The 24,677-nt window shown below is 40.5% G+C and overlaps 3 protein-coding genes across 4 annotated transcripts; 2 read left to right on the forward strand and 1 right to left on the reverse strand.

Moving 5' to 3' along the window:
* The first annotated feature begins 238 nt into the window (after nt 1-238).
* Nucleotides 239-19,426, forward strand: parp1 (poly (ADP-ribose) polymerase 1). The gene is made up of 23 exons (XM_018735057.2): nt 239-467; nt 1,649-1,811; nt 3,348-3,463; nt 3,703-3,917; nt 9,211-9,298; nt 9,396-9,512; nt 9,702-9,878; nt 10,550-10,703; nt 10,833-10,973; nt 11,141-11,389; nt 11,613-11,678; nt 12,675-12,807; nt 13,051-13,246; nt 13,601-13,729; nt 14,191-14,274; nt 14,359-14,481; nt 14,660-14,788; nt 15,946-16,044; nt 16,214-16,366; nt 16,612-16,739; nt 17,345-17,406; nt 17,520-17,634; nt 18,426-19,426. Exons 1-23 carry the CDS (start codon nt 345-347, stop codon nt 18,505-18,507), a joined length of 3,042 nt encoding a protein of 1,013 aa, XP_018590573.2. The 5' UTR covers nt 239-344; the 3' UTR covers nt 18,508-19,426.
* LOC114910979 (adenosine receptor A2a) lies at nt 4,519-5,523 on the reverse strand. The gene has a single exon (XM_074559702.1). It carries the CDS (start codon nt 5,521-5,523, stop codon nt 4,519-4,521), a length of 1,005 nt encoding a protein of 334 aa, XP_074415803.1.
* A 1,635-nt stretch (nt 19,427-21,061) lies between the features above and the next one.
* LOC114912136 (zinc finger protein 700-like) lies at nt 21,062-23,740 on the forward strand. Of its 2 annotated transcripts, XM_029257593.1 has the most exons (5): nt 21,063-21,316; nt 21,626-21,677; nt 22,583-22,636; nt 22,719-22,769; nt 22,915-23,740. In XM_029257593.1, the coding sequence occupies exons 2-5, from the start codon at nt 21,629-21,631 to the stop codon at nt 23,607-23,609; spliced, it is 849 nt and encodes a 282-aa protein (XP_029113426.1). In that variant the 5' UTR covers nt 21,063-21,316; nt 21,626-21,628; the 3' UTR covers nt 23,610-23,740. The 2 variants fall into 2 exon arrangements, with proteins under 2 accessions (XP_029113427.1, XP_029113426.1); XM_029257594.1 differs by lacking the exon at nt 22,719-22,769 and having other exon boundaries at nt 21,062-21,316.
* The last annotated feature ends 937 nt before the right edge of the window (nt 23,741-24,677 follow it).

Below are 24,677 nucleotides of genomic sequence, written 5' to 3' on the forward strand. Positions count from 1 at the left end.
TTTGGTCAGAGCTCTATTGTCAGAAGTATGTATATATATAATATATGCGCAATTCGAACACATGTATTTTCTGCTTCAATTTTAACAGTCATAATTTTCACCTTCTCTTTCAAGCTGTGCTGTACGTACAGTACGTGCACTAAGTTCTGTCGCTCGTTCTGTGTTTGACACCCCATGCCTGCATGGCCGACACTATCGCGGCGTCTTCGCTCGATTACTCCTGCCTGCGACAGTTCGCGGGCGCGCTGCACGCGGGCTAACTCATTGTGGTCGCGGAGTTTGTGTTGCTGGTATTAGCTGCGAACCCAGATTCCTCGCTTGGTCGATTTCGCTCGCAGACCATAATGGCGGATGCGCAAGACGACAAGCTTTACAAAGCGGAATACGCAAAAAGCGGACGGGCATCTTGCAAGAAGTGCAAGGAAAATATAGCGAAAGACTCGCTGCGTATGGCGATAATGGTGCAGGTACGTAGGGCAGAGCGAGGGAGTCAGTGGCTGAGCTGAGGAGCGCGGCGCTAGAGCTGCAGGATGTCCGTCAGTTGCGTGGCTCCGCACACTGACTGATTGTCAGAATCCGCACAAAGTGGTGCCGGCGCCTTACAGGACCTTTGGCTTCGTGTGTCGAACCGCGGCTCGTCCAGCCGAACGGCAGCATGATGAGCATCTCGGGCCGCGCGCGGAGCCTTTTAAACTAGAGCGCGCGGAAGGTGGGATCGATCGGCACGCGGGCTGCACTTCTGCACTTCGCGACCCTCTCGTTCAGGAAGAAGAGATCACTCTCTTTTTACATGATCATCATGTCATGGCTATGCGAAGAAATCGGGCCACGTCTTAGTTAAGGCCTCTTTAACTGAAGGGCTTAGCCGCTGAGAAACAAGTGTCCAGAGAGGTGTTTATTGACAAAGAAAGAGGATCTGAGATTCAGATTGTGCGTAACGGAGTCTCAACTGTGCTCTTAGTTAAGACAGGGTTCACAATCCAGTATCTCGTGACTTTCCTCTGGCCCGCATTATTATTATTATTATTGCCTACTTAGTGTCCGAATTTAAGAACGGTTTTGCTGTTTGAGCTATTTATTCAGCAAGATATAGTTGCTGTTGTAATTCGGAGTAGGGTTTTTTTTTTTTTTAAAAGGTGCGACATCAGGAGCTGAGAGTCTGAACAGACCAGACAAGGCTCAGCATGCAAGTTCAGGTCTTTAAACAGTACCCCACCTGCTGGTCCACAAATATACACCTAGCCCCAACTAATCATAGTAATCCTTTGTCCGTAGACGTTCTGCAGGCAAAGCTGCAAGCGTACTTCTCAAAATCCGTCACTTCCAGTGCTATTTCTTCTCTAGATAATCCTCCAATGTTCCTAACAGATGCAGCAGTTCATGCCTGATGGATATTTGTATACGTTTCTACATTCTCGACATTTATTCTCCTTGGTATTTAGGGATGTATGGTATCCTGTAGAGCAGCCATAGCCTATATTATTAATAGATAGTCACCTGACAATTTGTTTCCTGGTCCTTGTGCTAGTATAAAGTGGTGTTCCCCAAGAGAGACACCATGACTTACACAAAAGGTACCGTTGCACTGGCTCATCGTCGTCATCATCATGCAGGTGATTTAAGATTTGTTGTCTTTTTGCTCTCTCAGTCTCCCATGTTTGATGGTAAAGTCCCCCACTGGCACCACTTCTCCTGCTTCTGGCTTCGTGCTGGGGTCCAGTCCCCCGCTGAAATCTCCGGCTTTTCTGACCTCCGCTGGGAGGACCAAGAAAAGGTCAAAAAGGCCATTGAGAGTGGAGGTGCTTCAGGAGGTAACATGTCTTGTATTTCTGGCCAGAATCTTCTTAATGCCTTAACTGAGACTGTTAGCAATGCCCTGTCAATGGGTAAACTTCGCACACATTTAACAGAAATGACACATTAGTGTCTGATGAAATTGTATAAGTTAATTGTGAGGTGTTCCTTCCCATTATTACCTAAGTTTATATGTATTATATACAGTGCAGCATGATATATATCTGTATCTGATGTGATATATAAAATTAATTGTTTAAAGTGGGGGGGGTGCAGTGGGTTGGACCGGGTCCTGCTCTCCGGTGGGTCTGGGGTTCGAGTCCTACTTGGGGTGCCTTGCGACAGACTGGTGTCCTGTCCTGGGTGTGTCCCCTCCAGCCTTGCGCCTTGAGTTGCCGGGTTAGGCTCCGGTTCCCCACGACCCCGTATGGGACAAGCGGTTCAGAAAGTGTGTGTGTGTTTAAAGTATTAAAATAAAATTGATAAATTATTAATTTACACACTTGACTCTATTTACCTCATGGTTTTAACTAATGCGACTTGGGTTTCACAAATTTTTGCACCTGCACAACTTCTGTGTTTCTTCTACACACATGATTTCCTCTAAAGCAACATATGGAATTGGTCATTACACACCTGTTTTGTCAGATGAGAAAGACTGCTTCTCATTAAATAACCATTTTGTGGTAAACTAAGGGATCCAAGGGGTTAATATATTTTCAAGCAGCACTGCATAGTAAACATTGTTGTAGAAAGAATGCACACGTGTGTAGTTCTGAAGAAACTTCAATCTTCAGTCTGTTCTTTTATATCATTGTGTCTTTCATAATGAAAGTTATTGAGTCTTTGAGAATTAAATATTTTTAAGAAGAGAACATTTTTGGATTATCTTTTTATCCCCCAGCCTTACTAGGTCCTTGTGTTTCTCTGCTCTGTCCACAGTGTTGTGATTTATTGTGCTGCAGGCCATCTATATTGCAGTAACAGTTGAACATTTCAAACACCTCATGCAAATTTAGCTCATAACTTAAGGCAGTAATGTTAGAAGCTTGATGGGGTGTAATTATCCTAAGAAAGATGTTTAAATATTATTAGGCATCATTGTAGCTTGACAATGTCATTTGTCAAGTAATACATGTTTTTCAAAAAAATCCCTAAAAAATAAAGAGCTTTTGAAGTAGCTTCAGTGTTGATAGAATAAAGATTGGATGCTTTAAAAACATGGAAAGTTAGCTGCTTGATCTTTTCGATTTTTATCTTCACACATTTGCACATATACAAAGACAGATTTGATACATTTTCAGGTATGTAGCATTTTTATCCAGTGTTAATTGCTTAAAATTTATTCAGGTAACTCCATACAGTCAAGTATATAAAATTTGACCAAAGGTTTTAGCATAGAGAATCAGTGCATATGCTAAGCATAATGCATCTTGGTTTCATATACCATGTCCTAGTGTATGCAAAACTAAAAATACCAAGAGGCGGTCTGCTTCTGAGCAAATGTAATTTTATGGGAAGCCCACTGACAAGCTTTTCATCTTGCTTTTCAGGAAAGGGTGAACAGAAGGGAGGAGTTAAAGGAGAGAAGACACTGAATGACTTTGCAGTGGAGTATGCTAAGTCAAACAGGAGCACCTGCAAGGGATGTGAACAGAAAATTGAGAAGGTAGTTCATGATTTGTAGATACTCTAAAGCACTCTATAGAGGGTGACTGCCATTTGCTAAAATGGGAAGCTGAATGTTACATTAAGCAACAGTAGTGTAAATTCATATGTTTATGTTTTACTGTTTTCTTAGATAGTGTTATCCTTTGATCCTGTGTCCTCTGATTCCAATGATGGTAGCCTTTCTGTGCATTTTCCATCCATCTGTGTAGTACCAACAGCAGTTTGCTTGTATTCCAGGACCAGATCCGTGTGTCTAAGAAGGCTGTGGACCCAGAGAAGCCCCAGCTTGGGCTCATAGATCGCTGGTACCACACAGCGTGCTTTGTGGCTCGACGCGAGGAGCTGGCTTTCAAGCCGGAATACACCGCAAGCCAACTCAAGGGCTTTGCTACGCTCAGGGCTGAGGACAAGGAGGAACTGAAACAGAGGTTGCCTGCTGTCAAGACCGAGGGGTGAGTCCCTGCGTGTACAAAATTAGTGTCGTCTCCCTGGGGGCTAGCTGCTCTCGTGTGTGGCCACAACAACATTTTGCAACACTTCCAGATCTTGGTTTGATGCCAAAAATTTATTATTAACCATTATTTCTTGCTCTATGGGGCTTTTTGGCTGATATAGGTATTAGTAAGTTTTGCTGTATTAGGTTAGAAATTTGGCTGAAAAGTGTGGTAGTCTGCCTGTACACTGCTTAACATGTTTAACTTTACAGTTGATAGCATAAATCCTGTTCTTGCATTATAGAAGCAGTAGCACAGGTCAGAATTAAACATTCATCAAGCAATGACCTTTTTAACAGCTGTAGCAGCTCTTTGGAGTGAGGACACCTGTATCACGGTCATTATTTAAAAAATCACCAGTTTCGCAGTTCCTGTCATACTCAGATTTTTAGGACCATTCTGTACCTGTTTACCGTTTTCTGCTGTATTGTCATTTTCAGCTCTGTGCCTTGGGTTTCTCTTTATTTTGATTATTCTTAGTCACTGCAGAGACTTCTGGGGATGAAGTTCTTTGCAGTTTTTGTCCCCACTTCTTGAACGAACTCATTTGACTTTGCTGTCAAGATCTTTGGATGGTTGTAGCCCTATTGTCAGTGCCATCATCTTGGTCTACATTGGTCCTACAGCAAAGGAAGATGGCTTTGAATGTGTGCCGGAAGGCTTTCATTTTGTAGGCATAAAGGAAGGGGTTGACAGCAGAGTTGGCGTGGGAGAGGATGATGGCGGTTAAGAGGAGTGGGAGGGGTACAGCACAGTTGGGGCACAGTAGCAGGAAGCAGTTTATAATGTGCAGTGGAATCCAACAGACAGTAAAGAGAAAGAGCACGAGGAACAGCGAGGTGGCCGTCTTCATCTCCCGCCGTATGTTGGCAGCCCACTTGTCCTGCGTCTCTCCTCGGCCCCGCTCAGTGGCAATACGCCTCACCTGCCTTTTCACAGTCACGAAGATTTGGGCATAAATAACAAACATGACCAGCAATGGAGCCAGGACGCACGCAAAGAAGTTGAAATAGACCATGTAGGTCATGTCCACCACAAAAACAAAGAAGCAGTATTCGGACTCTGGTGGTGTCTTATGCCAGCCCATGAGTGGCACTAAGCCAATCAGGAAAGCGAGCGTCCAGGTCACCAGGATGACCAGCACAGCATTCCGTGGTGTCATGAGGCTCTGGTACTGGAAGGGATGGAATATGGCTACATAGCGTTCAACAGCCACAGCCAGAAGACTGAAGATGGAACTCTGGGTCAGCATGATGAGCACAGACAGCATCAGCAAGCATAGGTATAAGTTGTGACGCGGAATGCCCATGTCTGTCATTATGGCACAAGGGATAGCCAGCGCACCCACACATATATCAGCCACTGCCAATGACACCAGGAAGTAGTTGGTGACAGTGTGTAGTTTCCTGTTCATTCCCACTGCTACACAAACCAGTAGGTTGCCCACTGTGGAGAGGGCAGCGATGACCAGCTCAGCTGCCAAGTAGGGCACGTTGAGGGAGACGGCAATATCACTGGGCGGGCTGAAATTGACTCCGCTCAGATTGTTGGATCCGTTCGTCATTTTCCTTCTTAATAACCGTGGTGGATGGTGCACCAGGTTTCCAGCCCCTACAAAAAAAAAGTACTTTATTTTAACTACCAGAAATATGTTTCCACAAGATATAGAGTTTTGTGGTCTCTATAATGTGCTTAGTACGTCTGATAATAATAGAGGATAATTGTCACCTCTTCAGCAGTTCAGTAATGCCAGGTACAAATACTATAGTACTCAACAAGGTAAGCAGTCTGTGAGTGTGTATATTCAATCAAATATGTTTTCATACTGCAGCCTTTTACAGACAAGTCTTCAAGAGGCAGCGTAGTGTACGATTAATTGACCATATTTTATACATTCTTAGTTTGAAAATTTACAGATATTTTAATTGTAGTTTGCCATGCCAGAGAAGAGAGCAGGAGTTTTCATTGTAAGTTACACAGATATAAATTTAACTTGCATGCGTTGGGATCTTTAATATGCTTGTGTTGAAGAAAATCAGGTGGCGTTTGGAAATCGTTTGGTTAAATATCCCGATATCACAGGCATTTGGGCACCTGTATTTTCTGTTGTTCTACTGAAGCATTTGTCGTAGGATTATAAAAGTTTTAATATTTGTATTGCATACAGCCCTTCTGTGTGTTTGACTTTATTTACTTTTCTTTGGCTATGTAGATACAGTAAGCTTTATAGGGTTGTGACATTGACCCAGGTAAGAAGATGAACAGTACTAGTAGATAAGTTTTGTCAATAGTGGAATAAAGGAATTAATCAGGCATCAGAAATGAGTGGCTTACTTTGTCCTGACTTTCTGTAAATGCATGTGGAAAACCCCATTCGTGTAATTTTACTCTGAAACAAAGTATTTCAGTGGAAGGTAAGCATTGACTGAGCCATTACGGTATTGAGTATTAACAGATTGCTCATTTGAAAAACATTTCTGGGAGAAAATGTAACGCATTCATCACGCAGACACAGGAGTATGGATGTTTGCTTCTTATTATTTAAAAAGAAGAAATATGCCTGCAGTCTTCTGTTACTTAATGATATATCTCATAAAAACCAAAATCCCTTCTCATGTCATAAAATCAGTATAACAATGTAAAGTGTTTTGACTTTAAATTTTTTCTAAATTCTGATGAGTTTTTAATAGTCACTAACACATTAATCTGGTAAGCCAGTATCTTGTGTTTTGCAAATAGCTCAGTTCAGCTTTATTTTGAAGAGGATGCTTTTGTTATCCCAAGTTTAAAAAACACATCCAGAACCTTGAAACACATACCAGATTTCAGCACAGATTCATAATTCATACATAAACCAGTGAAAAGTTGTACATTATGATGTACTGAAGGTACTTACCAGAGTAGAGCCAGCTGTCAGACAAGTGCTGTAGTTCAGTGCTAGCTGTGTGACTGGCTGTCACACCAGCAAGCGCCTCTGCTTAACCCAGAGCACTAAATAATATCTCAGTATTGACTTTTACACACTTGTTAAAACATGACTTCCGCAGAATTTCAGTCTTTGTCGGGGCTCTCTTGGCAACCACTTGAATGTTGCAGTCACCGTAATTTGAATTCCCCCTCCCCTCCCCTCCCCTCCCTAGATATTCTTTCTGTTGTTGTTCTGGTTTTCTTTGACATGCGATTTGATTCAGTGATGTGACCTGTGTGGAGGATGTTAATGAAACACCAGGGGGTGGATGGATGGATAGGACTGGACAGAGGGGAGCAGTGCTTATTTTGTGTCAAAACACCATCTTAATTAACCCTGGGGCAGCTGAATCTCCCAACATTTATTTGTGTGCCACGGTTGATGGCTTGTTGTATACAAATGGAGAACACCTTTATATAATTACAGGCAGTCCCCAAATTACGAATAAGTTCCGTGTCCTCAGTCTGTCTTTGTCGGATTTTAACGTTAAGTCAGAACAGTTAGGTACTGTGGGTACCTAATGTCAGTTTCTCAAATGTTTGATTTAGTATATCATATATCGTGTACCTTTCTATGCATAAAAAACATTAAACACTTCAAATACACTAAAACATCTATAATATAACAATATAGTAATAATAATACAATGTAATGATAATATAATGCGATGTACGTCGCTTTGGAGAAAAGTGTCTGCTAAATGAATAAATGTAATAATAAATGTAACTACAGTGTTTATAATAGAGAGAGGGGCATAGAAAGAGGTTATTAAATGTTACTACTGTGATGATGAACAGAGGACACGGAGAAGGCTGGACCCAAATGCAGGGTTGTTTATTCAGAATCAAAGGACTAGACATGTTCCCATGTTCGGGGACGGGCGATCAGAGGCAAGGGTCGTCCGAAATCGGGGTCAAGGGCAAGGCAGGCGGTCATTATCAAAGATACGTGGAACGGGACTGGGGAATGATGAGGGACCAGACATGGAAGAGCAAAGGTTTGACAACCCGGGGTTGTCTGGAGTGAGATTCCACAACTGGGAAGAAGTGTCTTTTGTGGCCGAGTGGGAGACAGAGACAGTGCGTGTGCAAAACATTAAAGAAACTTTAATGTTCACTTTTTCCATTGTTAGTTAGCGTTTCACCTTTTGCTTTATTATTTACTCTTTAGTTTCAATCATGATCGTTTCTTTTTTCTTAGATGCATCACCATCACTTGCATCACATTTACGCTTTGGTGCCATGGTTAGGAGGGTAAAAACAAAAAAAAATTAAAGCCAAATACAGTAACACGAGATACTGTTAATGGGAATAGAAGAAAATCTGTCCTACCTCGGGCTTACGTGCCCCGCCCATGAGCCGACAAACCGAGGCAGACACGCGATGTCTTGATGCGCTTTGCAAAGTAGCGCCCATTTATTACCAACCATTGTATATACAGTAACTCGAATTTTTAACACAATAGGCTTAATTGTGAAGTTTTCATTTGATTGTTACTTAAGGGTGACAAAGAAAAAAAAATCAGCTTCCGGTTACTAATGGGTGGTTCATAAGTACGGGTTGTACTCAAATTGGACGTTTGTAACTCCGGGACCGCCCGCATTGTTGTATACAGGTTGTAATGCATGGTATTGCATTTTGGTTTTTGAATTTTAAAATGAGCTGGAAAAGTTAAAAGTGAAAATGTTGTGAAACACAGGGAGTCAATGGTACTTTTTTATGGGTAGTTTTACAGGTAAGACTAATACAGTTTAGTAAGGTCTGGAGATAATTATTAAAATGGAATGAAGCCTACACACGTTTTCCTTTGTTATTTTTTGTGGTTTAATGTCGTCAACTCTAGGGAGTATAAATTGCAATGCTCTTATGTCTTATTTTGGAGTTGCTACATTTCCCTATGTTTATGATTTGGTGATTAGCTGGTCCATTTGTCATGTTAGTAGTGAATACCAACGTATATGTCGTTGATTTTGTCTGTAGTGTTCATAAAGTATAAATTTATTCCTTTTGCTAAAAGTCTTCTTTAATTCAAATTACAATGAAAGGTTCATTTATTAAGCTACTTACAGTAATATATCCATTTATACAGTAGGGTAGTTTCTACTGGGGGTGATGCATGGTAAGTACCTTGATCACAGGTGGTACAGCAGGAGGTGGAATTCAATCTGGGTACTTTGATTGCAAGGTGACAGCTGTAACTACCATGTTACCAGTACAAGTTGAAATTCAGTCTCTAAACTTTTGTGAGATGTCTAGTAAGACTTGCCCTACTGTTTCATTACAGGAAGAGAAAAACAGATGAGACTGATGGGCAAGGAGTTTCTAAAAAACAGAAAAAAGAAAAAGAAGAGAAACAAGAGAAACAAATGAAGGTTGAGTTTTTTTTCCTTTTTGTGTCTGTTTTTGGTCTTGTGTTCTTCCATAGGCTACTAGGGAATTGCCTAATTATCCATCTCTTCTGACCCATAGGAGCAGAGCCAGCTGATATGGAGCATCAAGGACAAGCTGAAGAAGTTCTGCTCCATTAATGACATGAAGGAACTGCTCATTGCCAATGGACAGGAGGTCCCTTCAGGAGAATCAAATGTGAGTCTCACCAGTCCCATTATAACCTTTACAATTCCTCTCAATTATGAATAATTGTGTAATAATGAAATAGCTCTATATTGCTGCATTTTGAGTGTTTCTGCAGTTATGTTTAGAGCTTCAAGCTGTGTCACGGCCTGTTTAGGATTGGTATTGAACAGCTCTCTTCTGGCTGTGTATCCTTGGCAGGTTGTGGACAGCTTGGCAGACTGTATGGCATTTGGGGCTCTGAAACCATGTGAGGAATGCCAGGGTCAGCTGGTATTCAAGAGTGATGCATACTATTGCACTGGAAACATCTCTGCTTGGACCAAGTGTGTCGTCAAAACCCAGGCACCAAACCGCAAGGACTGGGTAACCCCCAAGGTGGGTGTGCTCAGTTGTCTCGAATAATGTTTGGAAAGTGTTCTTTAGGATGTCTTTGCACTTTATTACAGTGATCAACCATTTGAAAGGAAAGGGCATAAATTAAGAAATGATCCAACTGGGCCATGTAAGGTATATTTAGATGTTTGTAAAAAAATTATTGTACATAACTGTTGGGTTTTCATTGAAAGAACTGTAGGCTTATTCTTGTATGCAAACATATCAGTTTGCTACATTCTTTACACTTATTAATTTAGCAAAAGCTTTTCTCCAAAGTGAAGTACAGTGATGGCTGTGTAGTATTTAGCTGACACCTTTAATCCAAGGCAATTTACAGTGCTAGTTATACTACACTAAACTTATTACAGTCATGCACCTGTCTGTTCACTGAAGCAATATAACACACACACACACACACACACACACACACATACATACACACTATGGGCAATTTAGAGTCACCAGTCTACCCGAAACTCATGTTTTTGGACTGGGGAAGAAAACCGACAGAATCATGTGGAGAAGATTCAAACTCCACACAGATTGGGCTGGATATGAACCCATGTCCGAACCCATGGCCCAGTAGCTATGCAGCACCAGAACTACCCACTGCTACACTGTGCTAATAAATAAGTGCTTTCTGTTGAGTATCTGATTCTTTGTGTCAACAGGAATTCCATGAGCTCCCTTTCCTGAAGAAGTTTAAGTTCAAACGTCAGGACAGAGTGCTTCCCAAATTGTCATCAACAGTTCCGACCAATTCAGCGCCAACCACAAGTTCTTCCAATTCCATCCCTGCATCCACATGTCAACCTGTGCTATCAGGTGCGGGTGTGTTGTTTTGTGTTGTTTAATTTTTGCCATTTTGGAAGAGATGATTGTGCCGTGGATACCCCTGTTTACCGGTGTGTATGTTGGTCTGTGCATGTGTGGGACTCTTGGGTTTACCTGCAGACAAGCCCCTCAGTGGTCTAAAGGTGCTGACTGTGGGGAAGCTGACGAAGAACAAGGACGAGCTAAAGGCAGCCATTGAAGAGCTGGGTGGAAAGGTCACTGGGACTGCTACCAAAGCCAATCTCTGTGTCAGCTCTAAGAGTTGAGTAATAGAGATTTGTTAATTGGCAACCAGTTCGTTTTCCTCATATGGCAATAAGATTTCAAATTTCTCTTGAAAATGTTTTTTAAAAATAAAAAATTCTGTAGTTGTTCCATCCGCAGCAGGGGCACAGCAAGTAGGTGACAACTGTTGGTCTGTCCTGCAGAGGAGGTTGAGAAGATGAGCAAGAAGATGGAAGAGGTGAAGGATGCTGGGGTGCGTGTGGTGTCAGAGGACTTCCTTACAGATGTAAAGTCCAGTGGCAAGGACCTGCAGGATCTGATCTCTCTTCATGGTGTCTCCACCTGGGGTGCTGAGATCAAACTTGAAGCACCTGCTCCCACCTCTTCGGCTGCTATGCCTTGCAAGTCCAGCGGAGCTGGGAAGAGTATGGGCAGAGTAAAGGAGGAGGAAGGTAGGGTGGCTATTTTTATAGGCTAGGTGGAGTAGCAGGGGTTGGAGTAACGAGAAGGGCAGGGTTATTCATATAAAATGTGGGAGGCATGCATAAAGTAATTTTGGTTCAAAATAGAAGGAAGAGATATTTAATAAAGTAGGAGGAAGTACAGGAAGTGATTTATAGAATGAAGGAATTGGAAGTCATTGAATATTATGTTTTTAATTGTCTGTTGTCATAGGTGGCAGCAAGAGTAAGAAAATGAAACTGACAGTTAAAGGAGGAGCAGCTGTAGATCCAGATTCTGGTAAGAGTACTAAATTATTTGACAATTTACAAACATTAATTAATAAACATCAAATCTCAGAAGCACAAAAACACTGCCAATCCTTATGTAACAGGGATGTTGAATGTCTGTTGGTAAAAGTATGTGAACCTCTAAGATTATGAGTGCAGCGAAGGGGATAATTGGAGTCGGGAATGTCAATCAGTGGGATGACAGTCAGTAATGAATTTTAAGTTTTAGTTAAATTTGTTGTCATTTTGATCACTAAGTGAATGGCAAAAGTACAACCTTTTCTTCTCTGTATCTATTTTTATGATCTAAATGAAGATCTGATCACATTTCATGCCAAATTTATGCAGAATTTCAGAAAATTCTAAAGTGTTCACAAACTTCCTAGCACCACTGCCCGTTGACAGACGTCATGTTCTTCTAGGATATGCTTCAGACATCCGCAACCCTGCAATGGTTATCGATAATGAAAAGGTGTAAATCAATTAACACAAGCTATAAATAATCATTTTTGTTACAAATGTAACATTTTGGGGTTGTCGTTATCATAAATAAAAATATAATTTGTTTTGGTCTTTTAATTATTTTTAGTGACATTTTTGTGTCCAGGTATTTTTTTCTTCTGTAATAAACAAAGGTAATTTGACAAGGGCAGCTGGTAGTGTAGTGGTTAGAGCTGCTGCCTTTGGACCCAAAGATAGCAGGTTTGAGCTTCATCTCCGGCTGTAGTACCTTTGAGCAGAGTACTTAACCGAAATTGCTCCAGTGAAGTTACCCAGCTATATGAATAGGTAAATACGGTAGTTGCAAATACCTTAACGCTATAGGTAAGTTTGGAGAAAAGCATCGGAATTTGCCTAACAGGCTGATTTCATGGAATACATGAACTCCCTTATGTAAGGAAAGGGTGTATTTATAAGGTAACATGGCCAACATAAATGATTCATTTGCAGATAGAAACTCTGTTGTACAGTTGCTTAAATTCCAATCTTTGTTGCAAATGTGTAGGTCTGGAAAACTGTGCACATGTCTTGGATCAGAATGGGAAGATCTTCAGCGCCACTCTTGGTCTGGTGGATATAGTCAGAGGGACCAATTCTTACTACAAATTGCAGCTCCTGGAGGATGATGTGCAGAAGCGGTGAGTCTCTTTTCAGAGTAGGAAGATTCTTACAGTATCCTGATATTCACTTGTTAACCACACTGTTAGATTCAGTGTGAAAGGTTATTATACCACCTTTGAGGCTGTTTAATAATTTTACTGAGTATGTTTTTAGCATAAGGACATATAATACTATGGTTATGTATTGGTTGATATCTGTACAAGGTGTTAAGTTGCACACATAGTCTAAGTGCAGCTCATTTGCATTTCGACTTTCTGCAGTTACTGGGTGTTCAGATCTTGGGGCCGTGTGGGCACCACCATTGGAGGAAACAAACTGGAGAAGTTCTATGACAAGAACTCTGCTATGGACAATTTCCGCAGTCTCTATGAGGATAAAACTGGAAACTCATGGACCTCAACTAATTTTACAAAGTATCCCAACAAGTTCTACCCTCTAGAGATCGACTATGGACAGGTGAAGCACACTTATTCATATTGGATATGCTTGTATTCAACAGCATCAAAATTGATTGAAAGAGATGTGTTGGAGTTAATTTTTTCCACTTCTACTCTGTCAAAATATTTACACATTTTGTACTTTCAGGTCCAATTTTTTCCTTTAATTTTATAGCTATTTTGATTTTTTGCAGTGACATGGTAGAAAAAGTGGCAAACAGTACTTCAAAGTATCATGGGAAATTTTGAAAATCGTCCTGTCTGAAATTACAGCCATTCAAAAAGTTTTATTTCTTATTTTAAATTGAAAGTTGTAAAAAAAAAAAAAAAGTTAAAAGAAGCTCAGAGAATATGTTATTGTGTGACCAACCAGGATGAAGACGCTGTGAAGAGGCTGACAGCAAGTGCTGGAACAAAGTCTGAGCTGTCAAAACCTGTACAAGAGCTGATCAGGATGATCTTTGATGTAGAGAGCATGAAGAAAGCAATGGTTGAGTTTGAGGTCTGTGTATATTTTTTGTGAAGTATAATTTTTATACTTTTCTGAGGTTTTATGATCTTGTCTTCTTACCAGTATATGGAAAAAGTTAATTAACTCGATTAACTGCTTCTGCATTTGTCCAGTCCACCAGTATTATATGATGGAACCTGTTGTCAGAAGCAAGTCGCTGTACGGTGTAATCTGAGAAATTGTAAGACGAGACTGGGGTTTTGTTGATGACTCTTGTAGATTTTCAACATTTTATTCCCCATATTCTTTGTGTTATTGCAAAATAACATCTATTAACTTTTAGGTCAGTATATTTCCAATTAAGCATGACAGTGGTCTTGAATTCAGTCATATGTGCAGTGTTTATCAATAGCTTATGAAACAGTTGGTGTGTTTATCTGCTCAGACTGAGAAGCACCAGGAAGTGCACATTGTGTAGAAATACTCCCTAAAGTCATGTTTGTTTTTTACAGATTGACTTGCAGAAGATGCCCCTTGGAAAGCTGAGCAAGAGGCAGATCCAAAGTGCCTACTCTCTGCTGAATGAAGTGCAGCAGGTTGGTGAGACCAAATCTCCTTCAAAGGGTGGAAATCATAGAACTGTTTCAAACCAATACTTAAGTGTTCTGTTTGCCTTCCAGGCAGTGTCTGACAGTGTGCCTGAGTCCCAAATCCTGGATCTGTCCAATCGCTTTTACACCCTGATACCTCATGACTTTGGGATGAAGAAACCACCACTGTTAAATAACCTTGACTACATTCAGGTGAGGCCTCAAAGAGGACAAAAGCAACAATCTTCACAATCCATGTTTTTAGGGAGCAAGTGAACCGTAGCATTCTTCTTGTTTTTTGTATTACTATGATTTTTTTTTCCCCCTTTTTAAAATTAAATCCAATACTATGGAGAATTCACCAAGGTTTTTCAATGATATTTCTGCTCAGGCTAAAGTCCAGATGTTGGATAACCTGCTGGATATTGAAGTGGCCTACAGCCTTCTTCGTGGTGGAACAGAAGACAATAAGAAGGACCCGATTGACATAAACTATGAGAAACTTAAAACCAAAATTGAGGTAATTGTTTTGAATTTTGAATGGCCTTTTGTTATGCAGGTACCAATAGTTAGCAGTTAGCGCTATTGCTTTGTAATCATAAGGTTCCTGGTTTGAATCCCACCCCTGCTGTACTGCCATTGAACAACTCTCTTATACTTAATTGGTACAGCAAAAATATTCAGGTAGAATCATTGAAAGTTACTTTGAATATACAGGTATGCATTGCTTAACATCCTCCCGCACAGCATCCGACCACATATACATCCGATGTCCCATAAGGTATAATAGAGCTGAAAAATCTTGATTGGCTAATGGGATGTAGCAGACTTAAGTGGCCATAGTACATCTTCTTGCAACATGTGTATCCCATATAAACAAAGCCATTGCACTGCCAGGCACATAATGGAACAGTACATATGTTTATCGTTATTTTAATGTGAACTCTCCTTACTTACAAATGAAAAGTTTGGAAACTTAAGTTAAAGGTGATTAAACAACACAAAGGTGGAAAAGGAGTGAATGTTATTGCTCACGAGTTAGGCACGTCCCACTCGACAGTCACGTATGCAGTAGTACAGTACTGCATTAGTTGAAATACAGTACAGACTCTAGGCTATTTAGTTAGTACAAGTGCAGTATAGGTATAGAATACCATAATAGGCCTGTATAGTAGATATGATCTTCACACAATGTCCAAATCGCCTAATGTCCTATTCGACAGAACGTATCCCATGATTGTTATTAACTTTAAAAAATAATAAACTGTACTTTAGATGGCTGAACTGAGGGAATTTCAAATGAAACGGAAATACAAAACACTCTGTATTAGCTACAGTTGTTGAATCAATGTACTCATGAATAGTATGCCAATTGCTCTTAGCTTTGGTGTCTTAGTATACAAACCATTAAGTGTACAGATGAAAGACTTCATTCCAACTCATTCCTTCAAGAATATTTTCACATCGAGGCTTGTGACGCACACATTACAAAATATAGACAAGTTTTTTGTGTTTCATATTTTTTAGGCAAGAGGAAGACTTGGCTGCTTTAAAAATGGTGATATGAGACTTGTAGCCTATTCGTAAACAATGTAAGCTGAATGACAAGAAATATAATGGTGTGGGAGCTCTCTGAAATTGTCATTTTCTTTTCCATTTTCTGTTTCATTAATGCAGGTTGTTGACAGATCTTCTAAGGAAGCCGAAGTCATCTTGCAATATGTTAAAAATACACATGCAGCCACCCATAACACCTATACTCTTGAAGTAGAAGAGGTAAAATTTCTGCATAGCATGACCATGACTAATTACCGTTTATGTGAACATTGGCATTATTTTTCAATTTTAGTCCCTATGAAAAAAATGCAATGGCATGCACAACTTTTTCAATCAGAACAGGTACACTATAGTACACAGAGCTCATTCTCCGTGCATGTACCTGCAGATCTTCAAGGTGGTGAGAGAAGGCGAGTACCAGCGCTACAGGCCCTTCCAGGATCTGCACAACCGGCAGCTGCTGTGGCATGGCTCACGTACCACCAACTATGCTGGCATTCTGTCTCAGGGTCTACGTATTGCACCCCCTGAGGCCCCTGTGGTGAGTTTCCATCATTCCACAGTTACTGTAATGGAGCAGGTGCAGTGTGAGGACCTGTACAGTAGAACCTACTGCACTGATTTTTTTTTTGACAGAATGAATGAACTGCAGCATGAAAAATAATTTCACTCAGTACAGCAGTATTTAGTGTCATTTACTTTCTACATTGCGTTCTAGATTGTACAAGCAGGCATGGAAATTCTGCAAGATATTCATCCTTATTATTCTTTCATGGGAAATTTTAGACAGGTTACATGTTCGGGAAAGGCGTGTACTTTGCTGACATGGTGTCAAAAAGTGCCAACTACTGCCATACCTCTCAGTCCGACCCTGTGGGGCTCATTCTGTTGGGAGAAGTTGCCCTCGGCAACACGTAAGTGTTTTTTTCCTCAGGACACTATTTACAAAATATTCCTCTGAAAATGTCTTTCTGCACTTTGCCATTTTTTTTTGACACTGAGGAAATTCTCATTTCCTTTATTTCTCTAAAAAAGTTTTTCCTGAAAACTTTATTACAGAGTTCTTTTGTCTTTGATGTTCACAAGTAGTTAGAAGGCTATATTGTCATCTGTTAGTTTAAAGGTCATATGTGTGTAGTGTTAATGAAAATATTTATCTCATCTATAAAACAAATTCCATAATGCTTGATAGTCTTACTGAAGCCTTTTGGTGTTAAACCTCTGGCATTATGAGCAATGTGCATTCTCTTTACATCAAACTAATCATTTGTACAAAGCAGCATATCTTATTACAAAAACTAAAATTTTCACTTAACTTGACTTATCCCCTGAGCATTTGCTCATTTGCAGGACCGTAATCTCAAAATTGTTTTGGTGAATTATTCTGTTTGGAATCTGTATTATTACTGCTGTTTCAGAAAATGTTGTGTGTTTAATGTATATTGTGGCTGATGATTTTATGACAAAATTTTTTTTACTTTTTAAACTGATACGGGATTGTTACTTGTTTTATTCACAGGCTTGAACTAAAGAAAGCGTCACATATTACAAAATTGCCAAAGGGTAAACACAGCGTGAAAGGTGAGGAGTTTTAAAAATCATGACTCCTAGAAAGATGTAATCATGCAGTGTTGCTCTGGCTACCAGTGTCTCCTAAACCAGCTATCTCCTTTTGGTGTGTGGCTCCTGAACAGGTTTAGGAAGAACTGCTCCTGACCCCAGTGCCTCCGCGATGTTAGATGGTGTGCAAGTGCCTCTGGGTAAAGGCATCAACACCAATATCGAGGACACTAGTCTGCTGTACAATGAGTATCCTTTCAATGCAAGTCTCCCGTTATGTGCTTCTCCAGATTCTTGCCATGCATCGGAAAATGTGTTGTTGTTCATTCATTTACTGTGTTATATACTGTTGACCCTTTTTTACACACACTCATAGAAATGAAATGTACATTTGTTTTACATGAGCAGGCTCCATAAACTTAGGCTACTTTCTTGCTAAAGGCATAAGATTTTTAAGTGTACAGCATAGTGTGCTTGTAGTTCAGATGAGGGGGAGATCTAGAGAAGGATCAGTGTTAATCGATTAATGACTTAATGTTGCGAGCACAAAGACTGACTCTCACAATCTCGTCAGCCATTTGTCCTTGTTGTGGTGGTCCAGCGCCTATCCCGAAATCACTGGGTACCAGGGAGGGAGGAGTACACCCTAGATGGGGCATCAGCCTGTCCCAGGACAGCTTCACACACTCACTATGGGCAATAGACCATTACTAATTAACTAATACATGTTTTTGGACTGTTAGGAGGAAACTAGAGCACTTGAAGTAAATCCATGCAGACATAAGGAGAACATGCAAATTCCACACAGACTGAGTGAGATTTAAACCTACACCCAAACAGCCCCAAGTGCTGTGAAGTGACAACGCTAACTGTTGCACCACTGTGTCACCACAAAGAGAGTCTACTGTCATGAAAATGGGAGTTAAGCAGTTTAAAACTCTGGTGCTGAACAAATTGTTGCTCTGAACAAGGAGCCCAATTAATAGTGCATCTTAACCCAAGCACAAGTGAGTACTTATCCCTTAACCTCTCTACTCTAGATATATTGTGTATGATGTTGCACAGGTGAACCTGAAATACTTGTTGAAGATCAGATTCAACTACCAGACGTCCCTGTGGTGAAGCTTTCAGGCTGAAGGATTGGCAACAGCATGACCCTTTAGTAGCTTCAAACTCCCTGTCACTCAAAGTAGACATCTTTGGCAGTCAAGCAAGCAACAGAATCTGAAATCACAGCTGTCTGTTCTTTTTTTAATTATGGTGTTGTAGTTTGAAAACTTCAGCGCTCTACAAAATGCAGTGTCGATTGCTTGTACACTGTGCAGTGTCATTTGCTGAAATTTATTTGTGCACTGCAAAGACGTCACATGTTTCTCAGATGGTGAATACATATATTGTGAACGGAAATGTATAATGAATACAATGTTTGAGTCACTAGTTCCAAGTGGCAGAGTTCAGACTGCTGTGGCTGACACGTACAGTATCACTAGAAAGACTGGAAGCCTTGACTGTCTGCTGTTAAAGTCCCCCACCCACCAACCATAGCTGTAGGTATACTTTCAGATATTTTTTGTTCATTTCTCAAAAATTCAGTATTGAGTGGTGCTGAAGTTAAAAATGAGAATTGAGGACGGTTTCGGTACCTTTTTCATATTGCAATATTTCTGATATAGGGTCTTCGGATGCAAAACATTTTTCCTTCTGCTTGAGTGTCTCACATATATAGAGGAAAAGCGCTTTATGGGGACGCATAAAATGTTTTTAAGAAGCTTGACTGTTAATGCACATTCCTTGTGGGGTCCCTATTCAGTAACAAATGCAGGACTTATAAACTGACACTTACAGTTGATTGGAAAATACTAGAATCACTTAGAGTAGTTAGTGATGCTACAAAATAGAAGCTGTTTCACAACAGAAAAGGGCTTTATATTTTTCCTTTGCAGTGTTTTCGGTTTACAATTGTGAGGCATCGTTGTTGTCCCCTCAAAATGTAAAATTGCTTCACTTGTACCTTCATTTTAAATGGAATAAAGCCCTTTTACCCTTCCAAAGTGTTTGTTTTTGTTTTACAGTTATGATGGAGTTGCATTTAACAAATGATCTTCAGTCTTCTCTGTTAGTATTAAAGTACACCAATCCCTTATATAACAGGGTCCCATAGAAGAAAAATTTACTGCAATGGCATATTAAAGTGTGAATCTTTTTCCATGTAACAGGTTAATAATACAAGGGGGCATGGTGATGCAGTGGGTTGGACTGGGTCCTACTCTCCGGTGGGTCTGGGGTTCGAATCCTGCTTCGGGTGCCTTGTGATGGACTGGCGTCCCGTCCTCAGTGTGTCCCGCTCCCCCTCCGGCCTTTTGGCCTGGGTTAGGCTCTGGCTCCCCGCGACCCATATGGGACAAACGAAAAGCAAATATTTTAGCCCGAAAGTATCATGGCAGAATTTCCTTTCGCATTGACATTCACATCAATTGATTTCAGTCTAATATCACAAGCAGCATTTATTTACCCATATTTACAGCAGGGTACTAATTTGAGGTAAGTACTACCTTGCTCAAGGGTACTACAGCAGAAAGTGGGATTGAAACCTGGGACCTGGAAGCAAGGAGCAATAGGTTAAGTAAAGACACCCCAGACAAAATGCCAGCCCCTGGATACTATGGCCAATTAAAGTGGCCAGTTAACCTGAGATTCCTGTCTTTGGAGTGTGGGACTTCACGCAGACTCAGGGACAACATACAAAGTCCACACGCTGAGCTGGATTGGAACCTACACCCATCTTAAATATAAATTGAACCAAACCAGATCACATCAACGTAAGATGTAGGAAACTTTACAATGTTACCGTGTCCCACGCTACTCAGGGAGGCAGGATCAAGAACTGGACAGTAAATAGTAATTTGCGTATGGGAATTGGGTCATGTAAAAAACTTGGTACTGGGGTCGGTACCTGCCCATGGGGTTTCTAATCCTGCTCCAGGGTATTAGCTCTCAATAATAAATCAGGCTTCCATTTATCCTTCTTAGCTGTACTCTCGTGTTGTCTAATGTCTGAATGAATTGCATGGAAACCACTCTTAAATCCTCATTCTCCTCATCATCGCCCATGTCCCATCTCATCAGTGAGTATTTATCGCGGGGTCTCCTGTGGCACTAATAGCTGTCTGAAGGAGCAAAGTCTTGTAGTATACATTTGGAATTACGATGCATATCGATGCATATTTGTATGCTGCTTTATTATAATATTTAACGATAGTAATCTTTCATTGATTAGGCGCTCCACCACGGGTTTTTTTGAAAGGCTACGTAACGTCTCTCAAACGAAGCTGAGAAACACTACGGCGAGGGAAATGTCGGCACGTACTGCATGACGTGAGAATGACGTCACAATTAACATTTTGACCACTCCCATGTTCATTATTTTAAATCAAAACAACACACTTGCAGCGGTTTTCTGCAACTGCAGCAATGCTATAAAAACCAGTTAAGGTCACAAAATTGGTTCTGTTTTGGTGATTTTGTAAAAAATCGGTCTGTAGACCTAAATTTCATTATTGTTCTTTTTTGAAATCGTCCCTGTTTTTACGATTAATCCTGAGAAGCGCTACACTACAGTAACGCAAGAGTTAGCACGTGCTGGGTCACGTGTGTAAATACCGTTACAGCGAGCGTTTTAACCACGCCCATTTCGAATCTTTGTATTTACATTTTAACGTTCGTAACGGTCGATCGTCACGATTTTTCTTATTTGCGCTGCTCTCTCAGTTTTGTTCGGGTCACGTCCATTCCTCACGTATTTTTCTGCTCTTTTAATTACGCCACATTTGCTCTTGACACAAACCACAGTCTCGGTCCCCGGTGACGCGAAACTGCGGATTTTGAAAAAATTTTTCATTTCGGCGCGATTCCAGCGACACTCAACACGGAGGTAAGAGAACAGAAGTGTTTTGTGTTTTTAGATGAGTTTGTAAACCTTGTTTTGTTATTGTTTCCTTTAAGTTAGCCGATCTTCCCTGTTCTTTCTTGAGTTTTACATTACAGTATCTGAAGAGCGTTACTTAGGTACTTAGGTGGGATCGGAGCCGTTAAACGCGTAACGAGCAATAATGAATGAATATAAGCGCGTCATTAACAGCGGTCTTGTTACTTGGCACATTTAAATGTGAACAATGAATGAAAGGTCAAGTGTACAATGTTGTGTATTGACTAATGCAATACTTTTCCCCCTGTGCTGCAGAAAATGAGTTCTCTGCTCCAGCAACGAGAAGAGGGTCGCCACTTTTTTGGCGGTAAGTCGAAAAGTTCCAGAACCTTCCTCTCTACCTTTTGTCCACAATAGCTCTCAGTTCAGGGGCACACACACTTCACACACCACAAGTGTGCTCCTCAACACTGCTCATTTAACATGGTACAAATACATACAGGCCAGACTCACACACTCTTACTCGACTGTTGGCACTTTTACCCCTAAACCTTCCAAAAATTAAAGACAAAACTCAACTAAATCCTTATACACACATCTGCACATAAAGACATTTCCAGAAGGAGGAAGGAGACTTTAAAACACTGCAATGTACTATGCATGTACAATTCTTCAAATTCATCTGGCATAATAAATGCACCAGAAACCATATACACCGTATTTATCTTGTTTACCATATTTACTGTGCCGATGTACCACTTGTCCTTTTCTGGCTTCATGTACTAACAACCAAGTATTTATCTTCTCAGCTTTTAAGTCCCACTGAAATAAATTATCCTTCAAGCAAAATGTTATAATACTTAATGGAACTTTTACAAATGGACAGTTTGTTCATACTTTACAGAAATGATCAGTTATAATGTGAAAGTAAAAATACTTTTGTGGAAAGTCAGCTGCAGTCTATCCTGTTTTCAACTGAACAAGAGAGCAGCGTTACAAAGGTTTACATTTAAATGTTGATTAATTTCAGAATGCATGGTATACAGTATAAGTGACTTTTCCATTACAGAGACCAAAACATGGAGTTTGGATAAATGTTAAACCTGGGAGATTCAGAGGATTAATTGAAAACTTCATGCTTTCTCATTCAGTTCATTCAGACGTCTCAGAATTCATTATAAGCTATGCTGCAGAATTTAAGGCAATTTTTGGTTTTGTTGATTTATTGTTTCTTTTACTTATTTTTGTCATTTTTTAAAAATTTCCTTTCAGATGATTTTCCAGTGATAATGAGTGAAGACGAAGAGTCTTTAAATGAGACAACAGGTAAGAATTTATATAGCAACAGTGATGAGAGAATTTGGCAGAAGATGTTTGTTTATTAAATCACTCAATCATGTTTGCCCAGATGGCTGGCAGGAGCCTCAAGAAGACAGCAGCAGTGCCCACGTGGCTTCTGGTACAAACCGTTGCGAATGCAAACATGACGACGTCCAGTGTCTGCGGTGCACTAAATGATGAGATGGAAGAGTGTGGCAACAGCCTCATTCTTCTTGAAGTGTAACCGGAGCGAATTTTGTGCTAATCCTGCAAATGCATTGCAGGGGACCTCACTGAATGGAAGCCTGTCGACTGCTCAGAGAGTGGCGCCGTCTCCCGTACTGCCGCACCGCTCGCTGAGAGCGGAGGGACCCAGGAGTCAGTCAAGAACTCCCTGACTGACTCTGTGAACCATGTGTGGCAGCACTGCTATGATACCTCGGAAAATACGCCAAATTGCAGTTACCGTTTGAGATCTCACGCAGATGAGAAGCTATACGTGTGTCTCGTGTGCTCTAAGTGTTTTTGCACCCGGAGCCAGCTCACTCGCCACTATCAAGCATGTATCTTCGCCGATTCGGAACAATATGACAAACATGCTGCTACAGAGCTGAAGAGTGAGTCTGAGGAGTCTTCTCCTAGCTCTGACTCATGCTCGCCATTAATGCTGAAGTACACCTGCCAAATATGCTTTTATGCTACTGGTAGTTTGGCACATTTTAATTGCCATTTAAGAACACACAGGGGTGAGAAACCATACATGTCTCGTACCTGGAGCCATCTGATCCGACACATTCGGACGTGCAACTATAGAGACCTCTCCAGTCTTGCTTTAAAGATGCAGAAGTGTGAGTTTTGCAAGTACGCCACTAATTCCCCATATAACTTAGGGGTCCACAAGCGAATCCATGCAGGCCAGCAATGTGCACTGGCAGTGGTTCATAACATAGAATCGGAAGTACTGAAAGTGGACATCTAAATGTATTCTAAACTTGAACTGCAAAAAGAAGACAACTGTAATGTCCATGGTAGCACTGAGCGCTTTTTAAATATTTGCATTTGTATTTTGGTTCATGTATTAGTTTTAATACTTGGCAATTTCAAACTGGACCACTGCCAGTATACTGACTATTATGAATTTTTTGCTGTATATGACTCCTTTAAAGTCAGTGAAAGTGTCTTATAGTTGCTTGCTTAGTATTTCTGATTTTTTCTTTTATGTCATGACATAAAAACTTCTCTGTTTTTCCAGACAAATGCTGTTACTTTGCTTTGTTCTATTTTTCCTTCAAATAAAGTTTTTTACTAGGCATAATGTGTTCTTTATTGTCCAACATTTCTTGAATTGAGTCCGATTGAAAATATATAGATGATCGTTGCACATGATGTGATGCAAATTTATGGAGGTAGTAGGAGATATGAGAAAAGTAGGTCTGAAATAGTTGGGATTTGAAACATTTCTTGACTGCTGGATGATATTGCACTTGAGTCTTGAACCTTACACAAGCAGCAACAGGAAGCCAATTGAGTGACAAAGGGAGGAGATAAATGGGAATGCTTTGGCAATTTGAACACAATTCATGCTGCAGCATTCTGGATCAGCCGTAGACTGAAGAAATCAATGATTTCATCAATGGGCTTGAAGATATCTGTAGAAGAAAGAATTTGACACTGTATTGTGTTCCTGAAATTACAGAAACAGTTCTCTTTGTATGGAAGTTTGTTCCATGTTTGCTTTGTTGTGTTCGGCGACTGCTCTAAACCAACAACCAGAGACGAAAGTAGAGTTGTGAATAATCAGTTGTCATAGTGTTTGGTTTTCAGAACATAGACTTATCTTTTGTCCAGATTTTACCCTACTTCTCACCCTGTTTCTGGGACAGACTCTGGACCACAGTGACCTGCATTGGACAAATGGCTATTGATAATGGGTGGATGCTTTACAGGTCTTAAAGCCTTCTGTGAAACATAAACCCATTATTAAGATGGTATAATCAAAAGTACCTATCCTAAATAGTAGTTCAACCCAAAATTTAATCATTTGTGT

The sequence above is a fragment of the Scleropages formosus genome, chromosome 1 (genome assembly GCF_900964775.1).
Source record: "Scleropages formosus chromosome 1, fSclFor1.1, whole genome shotgun sequence".
In the NCBI taxonomy this organism is placed as follows: Eukaryota; Metazoa; Chordata; class Actinopteri; order Osteoglossiformes; family Osteoglossidae; genus Scleropages; species Scleropages formosus.